General features: G+C 43.2%; 1 protein-coding gene across 2 annotated transcripts in view; it reads left to right on the forward strand.

The window, feature by feature from the left end:
• The window catches only part of LOC143840285 (vertebrate ancient opsin-like), a 38,755-nt gene that overhangs the window by 17,695 nt on the left and 11,147 nt on the right, over positions 1–9,913 (forward strand). For both annotated transcript variants that reach the window (XM_077343609.1, XM_077343608.1), the window contains one exon: positions 4,023–4,256. In XM_077343609.1, the coding sequence (XP_077199724.1) occupies positions 4,023–4,256 (234 nt within the window). The remainder of the gene's footprint in view (positions 1–4,022; positions 4,257–9,913) is intronic.

Raw genomic sequence — 9,913 nt, forward strand, 5'->3', positions numbered from 1 at the left:
GGTTGAGAAAGCCTGGTTTAGATGTTATTGGGATATGAATGAATTGATTGTCTGGCTAAGCCATTAGTTCTTACTTACATCTATTTGTGGACTCAAGTCCAGTCTTAGTAACATACATAAGAACTTTAAAATCATATCTTTGACTAATGCTAGAACATGATATATTAGACCCCAAGAATTAATTCTCAGAGGAGTTGGGGGGTGGGCGCACATAGTATCCTTAAGAATTAAAAATTTGCTCAGTAGAGGTTCACACGGTACAAAAATGCTCTAACATTTCCAAAATGAAATCTTGATACATGAGGATCTGCTAGAAGCAGAATGATTCCCACTGCGGGCTAGGAAGCATATGAATTCCAAGGACTCGGAGAAAGATTTCTGTGGGAACCACAAAGTTCCCACAGAAATACATTTGTTTCTGTACTAAATAGTATCCGTCATTGCAGATTTTGCGAATGATTTGGGTTGGATGTTGATTAAAAAAAAAATCACAAGCGCATTTCCCTTTTTTAGTCTTTTTTGTTGTTGCTTGGAGACCTGTAATTCCTCCCCCCCTTCCATCAAGAACAATCTAGGGATGGCTTGCTGGAGGCAAGGTAATCTACGAGAGCCTCTATTCCCCACAGAAAGGAAGTTGGATCCAGATGTATAAGGAAGGGTTGTAAAAATCATGTGTTTTCGATGTCACTTGCCTTGTCTAATCCCACTTGGCAAGCAATTTCTTGCTGGAATGAGAAAACTGTAAAGAACATCAGTGTTCTTTGAGCATGGTGGGATGAATGTGTTGTGACAGGATCTTCGGCACTGGGACATTGCAGCACTTTGTGTCTCCCTGGGGCTGCATGAAATGAGTTTACTTGTAGGAGAAATTGATTTTTCTATTTTGCTTTTAAGGCAAATGAAATGGTCTGGGTGGGTCTAAAGGGAATTGCACCTTTGCAATACAGTGCTGCAAACTACTGTCCTAAGGGGATCTGTGGTGCTCTTGAACATCAATGAGCAATCCAGAAGCTAAGGTGAAACCTGTTTGAAGCCAGACGTTCTCTCTAGGGATGGACATAAACCAGGAAAACCTGGTTCAAGATGTGACCTGAACTTGAACACAGATGCTGAACCAGACTGGTTCTGGAAGTTGGGGACATGGTGGGGTATCCTTTGTTCTAAAGAATCCAGAATTCTAGGATATCTCCAGCTGACTCCCAAAAGAGGTGCCCCCAGGAAAATGCTTTTTGGGGAGATATCAGGTGTGGGTTATAGAGATGGACAGTGTGCGAGCATTACATTAACGTGACTTTTCCAGCATGACCCCCTATAAGCTCTACAAATTACTTGTGGATTGGACTTGGGGGGGGTCTGAGTTACAGACCTCCAAACAAGGTCCCCCCCCCCCCAGGAAACTGCTTTTTGGGGAGACGTCAGGCATATTTCCAGCAGCCATTTATGGCTGTGAAAGTTGGATGATGAAAAAATCAGACAAGAGAAGAATCGATTCATTTGAACTCTTCTGCGGGTTCCATGGACAGCAAAAGTCACAAACAAAGAAATACCCTACCCTAGTCTGATATGTTACCGGTAGGCAAAATCATGGATCTCCAGCTCACTTACTTTGGCCATATCATGCGATCCAACTCAATGGAGAAAGCAGTTATGCTAGGATTGGTCAGTGGAACAAAGGGCACGGTGGTCAGACATGATCGGGATGGACACTGGCCAGAACATTGCATGGCTGCGGTGTGGGATCGGGGATCGTGGTGGCAGTTGTGCCACTGGATCACTAAGAATGGCTGACAGCAACAGGTGTAGGTTCCAGAGTGTGCAGAATGGTCTCTGTGAGCTAGAGGCATCATACTCATGGCTGACATGTGCTCAATAGCCCTTGAAATCAGAAGCAAACACTTGGAACACAGATCAGTGAACCTCAATACCCCCTTCTCTCCAAACAAACAAACTTAGAAATTAAAGGGAAGAAATATGGGGGGGGGGTGCTACTGGAGGGAATGGTGGGGAAAAGGATTTAAGGTAGAAGAAAAAGTAAAAGAAAAAAGAGGGTGAAAGCAGAAGTAACCAGCAATAAAGTCTCACCCCCTCAACTCCTCAAGAAGAGGGAGGGGAAAAGCAAAAGATGAAGGGGTGGGTGGGAAATTCAAGTAAAATAATAGATTTTAAAAAAACCAAGCAGAAGCACTCATATATGCAAGCCCCACAAAAGAACCAAAAATGACACAGTTTTAAACCAACTCCAAAGAACCAAAGCAGAAGGAAGGAACCCTTGGTTTCCTGCCCACACACAATGTACCACGAGGCTCACACAACAACAAGACTCTACAAATAATAACTGCAAGCCACAAAACTAAAAGGAATTAAAACCCAAGAATTAAACCAAAGGGAATACAAGCTACCACCCACCAAGCCCAAAGACCAACTAACAGTCAAACTTTTTAAAAAGTTGTTCACTCCAACCATTCACTGTCTTCACTCTTCTCCAGGTCGGCAGGTTCTGATCCGAAGTCCACAGCAGGGTCTTTCAGAGAGGAGGAGTCAGGTTCAGAACAGCAGCTGAAGCCAAAGCCCAGCACACACTCTCTAAACCTCTTTTGGCAATGGAGTCAAACTCACTTATACCCTTGCTTTTATGCCCTTTGCCCATGCATAGAAAAATTTCAAAAAGAGCTAACTTCTGTAATTGGCTGAAGAGCAGTATTCCCCCTAACCTGAAATCCTATTTGTCAAATTGTGACTGTTCCTTCCCCCTTCCCTCCTGTTCCCTGGGAAAGGGGTAGGGAAAGCAATTAAGTTACTTAGTTGGGCTTGGCACTTGAAGCCAACAACCTTGCAAGTTGCAAACCTGCAGTACAATGCCATTTGCAAAGGCATTGCAATGATCTAAGACACTACAGTCCCCTTCCAAAGTGCTTTTCCATTGAACCATAGAGAAACATGTTCCCCCTCCATACGTTGACCCTGAAAACCGAAGCAAAAGGCAGGAAAGAATCTTAAAAGAAAACTGAGTCTTTCTGCAGCCCTTTAAACCTCTCCATCAGCAGCTATTTGATATAGCTGAATATAAGCTCCCCCCCAAAAAAAAACCTGGAAAAATTCAGTTTTATTCTGAATCAGATTCTCTTATCTGTATTCAGTTTAAAAATATGGCTTGGATACAGCTGAATTCACATTCCTATCCTGAACTGCTCATTCCATTTAAGTGTACGTGTGGGAAAAGAACCCTATCTAAATGCCCACAAAACTCACTGGGGTTGCACAATTATTAAAGATTCTATTTCTCTTTGTGCCAATTTGTTTCTTCATCTTCATTTTGCCTTGATGCCCCCCTTTTCTCCCCTGTCAGACCTGCCAATTGATTCTGATTAGCACTGGAAAATTTAAAATATCATCCTGAACACAGGTTACATAAAGTCTGATGAAGAGAGCTTTGAATCTTAAAAGCTAATATCCAGAAAATCTGCTTGGTCTCTTAAGGTGCTATTGACTGGGATCTAATTGTAAAACCTAATGAAAATCTGTGCAGGATTCCTGTGAGTTTAGGCAGATTGTGAGTGGCTGGGCAGAAGGGACTGTGTCAGTGCTTGGCTCTTGTAGCCCTTTCTTGCAAACCCACGGAAATGCCAATCATTGAGATCAGGAGGTGAATTTCTTCCAGGCCAAACTGGCCAGGGAGTTGGGGGGGGGGCAATAATCTGGGCATGGGATTGGAGTCACTGTGGGTGGGCAGGCAATTGTGAGTTCCTGCATTCTGCAGGGGGTTGGACTGGAGGTCCCTTCCAGCTCTATTATTCTATGATTACGGTCGGGCCTTCACTGAATATGTTACAATTCTTCTTTTACATATGGTGTTTACTTTGACCCTTTTAAAGTTGGTGTTACATGGAGACAGAATTTAAACCAAGCAATTTGAGTGTTTATGATGTTTTCAGTGTACAGCTGTCAAATAAAATATATAACTTACTACTGTCAAATAAAATATATAACTTACTACTAGTAAGACATTCTTTGATTTTTGCCAGGTTGGAAACATCTGGAGGACTTCTGCTCGTAAACGAGAATTCCATGTGCTCTTCATGGTGGTTACTACGGTCATCTGTTACCTGGTTTGTTGGATGCCTTATGGAGTTATAGCGCTGCTTGCAACGTTCGGTAGGCCGGGCTCTCTGACTCCAGTAGCAAGTATCATACCATCCATCTTGGCAAAGTGCAGCACTGTATATAATCCAATCATCTACATACTTATGAATAAACAGGTGAGATCCATGATCAGCTTAGCTACTGCCAGCTTTACCTCCTCTTCCTTTTAAAATTCTTCTCTTTAACAGTGTCTGTCCCACATGGTTTTCCTCCATTAGAGATCTAACAAGCCCTGACATAACTTAATTGTATGGGCAACGGAGATCTCTCCTTTTATTTCTGTCACTAAAAAATCTGATGGAATCCAACCCGTTGTTTATATTCAATAGAAAATGGTATGCTGCCACAACACCCGCCCAGTCCTCCAGAAAATGGTACCACCCTGGCCTTGTCCCTAAGCAGTTTTTTGGCATATGCAGATTGTGAGTGGGTGAGCAGGAAGGGATGTGCCAGCATTTGTCTGAATTGCTGGGAATTGCTATCACCACTGTCGGATGGTATGTGAATTTCTTCCAGGTCAGGCTGGATTCTGGAGATTTTTGGTGGGGTGGGGAATCACTTGGGCATGAAATTGGGGTCACTGTGTGCAGGCAGATAGTTGTGAGTAGGGCTGGGTGCTTTGGCACCCTCCTGATGCAGCCAGTGCTGCGCCGCAGGGCGGGGGGAGGGGGGAGGGGGGAGGGGGGAGGGGGGAGGAGAGGCGTGGGTGTCAGCGTGCCGGCGGGCACACACATGCAGGTGTGGAGCTCTGGGCTCCACTCTGATTCTATAAGATAAGCAACCAAGTGACAGACTCTCAATCAACCTGCAGGGGAAAAACAAACAAAACCCACTGCATTAAATAATTAATAACATATATCTTTATATTAGCAGTTCTGTCTGATTTGTATGGCTGTGATATTACAGTTCTTTGATCTGCATGTCATAATTTGCATTTTATGCAGATTGTTTACTCATTAAAATGTTGCATACTCTTATTTATTCTGTGTCTGGTTCTGGTAAGTACCATAAAAATTGGGAAAAATAAGAGGAAGCATCATACTTGACAGAAATGTATTCATTCTTCCTTTTTAGTCTAAGTTTGACATGTTGCTACTTTCCCTGCCTCACCTACATTGCAGGAACAATTCATAGTGGACAGACCTGGCTATGCCGTGTCAAGTTGTGTCGTGTTCACATAACTGGCTCTCCTTTTTTATCTAATTTGGAAGATCTGTTGCACTCACAGAGAATTTCTTCTTTTTTAAAAGACTTGTTTGAGCAGACTCACAACTAAAACAATAAAACTGTGCAGCCATTCAAAAAACCATTGAAAACAATCCAGAGAAGAGGGCCAAAGGTAAGAAAGAAAACATTAAAAATATAAGTCAGATCATTAAGAACAACTCAAGACATAAAAACATTATTAAACCAGAAGATCATTCTCAGGCAGACCATAAAAACGATAGTCTTTAGACCAACCCCTTAGATAAAAACCTGGGTAAAAGATCTACCCTGGTGCCAGAAAGAAAATAGGGGAGGTACCAGGCAAGCCTCAAGGGGAAAGCCATTCTGCAGACAAGGAGCCATCACTGAAATGTCCTCTCTCTGGTCACCCCCCATCTCATTTATCTAGGTGGGGGCACAGAGAACACGGCTTGTGAAGCTGACAGTTTGAGAATTCTTGACCATATCGCTAGACAGCTAGCTTGGTGTAGTGGTTGAAGTGGCAGACCAGGATCCGGGAAACCCAGGTTCGATTCCGTACTCTGCCATGCCAACTTGCTGGATGGCCTTCGACCAGTTACATGCTGATGGAAAGAAGCCATAGGTGAGCTGTGTTGGTGTTTCTAACTGAGTCTGGAGTGGGTGGCTGGCTTTTGCAGTGCTCATTTGCAGAACTGAAGGAGCGATTACTTTGTGTTGCTCCTGGGCCAGTCTATCCCGGCCCTTGCAATGTTACAAGAGCTGCTGGGCTGATCACCCACTTGCTTGTGGGAGGAGTGATAGGGAAGCAGTAGCCATGACTCTGTTCCTTGCCTTTGAGATGCAAGGATCAGCAAATGCCCATGTGCACCAATTTCAAGCTGTCTCGATAGTTGCCCTCAATGTGCATGGATGGTAGCTTCCCTGCACCTGATTCCTTGCTCCTTCATATGCAGGATGACCTTGAGCTCGTCACAGCCCTGATAGTGCTGTTCTAACCAAGCAGTCCTACCAGAAGCTCTGTCAGCCTCACCTACCTCACTGGGTGTCTGTTGTGGGGAGAGGAAGGGAAGGCAATTGTAAACTGCTTTGAGACTCCTTCGGGCAGTGAAAAGCGGGGCATAAAAACCAACTCTTCTTCTTCCATTTGTTCTAGAAGAGGGTGGAACATTCATAGTCATACTTCCGCCCTGCAGGGATGCACATTCCTGTAGCCAGTGTTTTTGGCTGAGTGTATGACTGTATTTGAGTCACAGACATTGATGGATCAGTAGGAGATGGATGAACAGCCTGAGGGATGTAGCCGAGATTGACGCTTTACTGATGACATTTATGAATCTGCTGGTGTCTGTGAATGTAGGAAAGACATTAGACGTTTTGCTCATGTGCTCAAAACAAATCCCTACCGTATCAACATCTTAAAGTTTGTTAATAATTGGAAAGAACAGATACAAGCACAGAGAGACTTCACACTGCCACCTGGTGTTTAGATCCACAAGGACACCTTTTTGCCAGATCAAATTGAACCAACAGAACAAACAAACTCAAGCTGCAAATGAAAAGGATTGCAAATAGAGTTGCCAACCCTGACTTGGGAAATTCCTGGAGACTAGATGTGTGTGCCTGTAGATGGCGTATTTTGAAGACGGTAAGGTGCTCAGTGAGGATATATCGCAATTAAATGCCAAATGCCATCTAGGATTCTGCCTCTCTTCTCTCCTCCCTCTGGTAGAAGGGTGGGAGAAGAGGTTGAGGGTTTCTGCCATTTTGTTGCCGCCATTGTTACTGTTATTGTGTTGTGACTGTCCATTTTAATTGTACAGTTGGACTTTTGTGAACCACCATGAGCCTCGTGGGAGTGACGGTTAATAAATTAAATAATAATAATAATACAGCACCCTCCAAATCGGTCATTTTTTTCTAGGATAACTGGTCTTTTTAGTTTGGAGAGAAGTTAGAATTCTAGGAGATCTCCAGGATCCCTATCTGCAGATGTGATCCCAGGAAAAAAAAGATCTTGCCACTGTGGTGCATGCCCTGCTAACATCTAGATTAGATTACTGCAGTGCACTTAATGTGGGGCTGACCTTGAAGACTCTCTGAGTTGGTATACAGCTGTGGCCAAGTGCTGACTGGAGTGGGTTGTAGGAGCCACATCACTCCAGGTTTGTTCCACCTACACTGGCTTCCTAAGAGCAGTGGGGGATTAAAAAGGAATACAAATAGAAGCAATGAAATCAGTACTTTAGTTTTCTAGCTAGGCAGGCCATGAAATGGAATCTTGGGACTGGAACAGGAATATAGCGGTACTTATGATTCCTTTCACAGCAAGAGACCCACATGGCTCCCTCCCTAATCAAACAGAGTCAAAATACCGTGTGCATTTAGGGATCAGGGGTTGGGAATGGGAAATGAAATTGCCTCTTTGCCGCTCTTTTTGTAAGATTTCGGGCTCTCTTCTGTCAATAGTGATGTTCTTACTGCAGGAAAGCTTGTGTTTGGCATCACAAACTGATCTGGGATTACTATTGATGTGTATTGATGTTACAACATAACAGATGTGCCTCATTACACAAATATAGGATGCTGTTGGAGCTGCAATGGGCAGAAGCTGACCATAAAGCAGTGCTAGTGTGTGAAGGCAGAACCATCCCTCTGCATGCCTCATTAACTGTCCAAGTAATTTGGTGACTTCTTGTAGGTCCATAACCAACTTGCTGTATTCAAGTGGGTAGCCATGTTGGTGTGAAACAGGAGAACAAATTTAGAGTGTAGTGGTACCTTTAAGACGAACAAATGTGTATCTGAGGAAATGTGCGTGCACATGAAAGCGCATACCTTGAATAAAAATGTGTTGGTCTTAAAGGTAGCCCTGGGCTCTAAATTTGGTCAACTTGCTATATGGTAGCTACCAACTAATGTCCAGTTTGTTTTTTAGCAGTTCTTTCTGGGTGTGTTTTCAGAATTATATTAATTCATGAATACATATAGACATAGCTTTATTAGGCCTGAAAACGCAAATAGATTTTACAGGGATAGATCTGTGAACAGATAGATCTGGCTCATTCCTGCAGAATCAAAGTGGCCCTCATTCGGGAACACTCCAAGGAGCCAATGTTATGTTGAAATCAATCCTGACAGAATTTCTTTCCTCAACACTTTATGGAGCTGTAAGATGCAGCCTAAATAGAAATGATTAATGATTCATAATGGGCTCTAATAGAATTTTCAATTAGCCTAGCTCTGGGCCATTTTTTATTTACCTACCAAGGGTGTAAATTTGATGGTTTTAGTAGTCGGGTAGAATTAATTAAAGTCTAAGATCTTCCAGTTTAATGCTGCTTTATTCATTGATGCCTGTCCTTGTAATTTAAAATTATGTTTCACACCTTTATATTATTTTCATTTGGTGTATAGTTTGGCAGCCTGTGGCTAAGTTACTGTTTTAATAATTCAATTAATTGCTTCATAGCCTATGGTATTTTTGTGATTTTTTTTCATATTCAAAATTTTATTCACAAACCTGTGGAAACTTACCTTAAAGGCATATCTTATCCATTGTTCCTCTATATATTTATGAAACAGCCTAGGGGGTAGGATGTGTCTGGCTGTCCAAGTTAGAATAGGGCCAATCAGGGTGCAGCCACCTTTGCCCTGATTGCCCCTGCAGCTCCCACTCTCTGTCCCTGGACTCTGGACTCTAGCCTCTTTGCTCTCAGACGCCTCAGTGCCTCAGTTCCTGGAGCCAGCAGCAGGTAAGGGGAGAGGGCCCTGGGCAAAGGGTCGTGGTGGAGGGCTTGCTAACAAGGGCCTCCTGGCCTGCTAGGCTGGGCCTGCTGACTGCCTGCTAAGGAACTTTGTCCTGATCCTGCTAACAAGCTGCCCAGCCCCCACCTGCCCTACTTGATCTGGCTACGAGCTGCGGCCCAAAGCAACCTTAAGCTGCCTGGCCATGGCCTAGGGGAGGGGGCCCTTTCAAGGCCCATTCCTACGAACGGGCTTTGAAGCTACTGATGTTGCTCATATCTATATTAATGTACTCATGGGACAGCTGAACTTGTTATGTCTCTTTCAGTCACACTGTGCTTTTGCATAATAAATTAAAGATTCAGTTTCTAACACCTCAAATTTAATTTCAAACTAGTAGTGGAAGTAACTGGTGCAGTGGCCTTTGAAACTGCTAAGACTTCATGTTTTGCTCATTTTCCAAATTGGTGTTGAGTTGAAATGTCTTTTTCCTGGAACAACTTAAGCAAAGTAAGTAGAAGTTACGCAGTTCAGAACTTCTGGTGCAATACAGTTAATCAATGAATTTATGCAACAGGGTAGATAAGGACACAAAGGAAACAGTATAAAAATAGTAATAGAAGGAAACCTTTTGTCTGACAGGACACAGGGTGTTTCCATCAGAGATGCTGATTTACCATCCAAGCCTGACTCTTTAGGGTTCTGTGTTCTTGTTCAACCTTTATATAAGTCTTTTAATTAGATCTTCTGTAGCTTTGGGATTGGATGATCAGTAGACTAAAGACACCCCATTCTGTGTTACCCAGGCTGCTGGCTGCAACTGCTTCTATCCCAAATCAGT

Source organism: Paroedura picta, chromosome 6 (genome assembly GCF_049243985.1).
Source record: "Paroedura picta isolate Pp20150507F chromosome 6, Ppicta_v3.0, whole genome shotgun sequence".
NCBI classification, from domain to species: Eukaryota; Metazoa; Chordata; class Lepidosauria; order Squamata; family Gekkonidae; genus Paroedura; species Paroedura picta.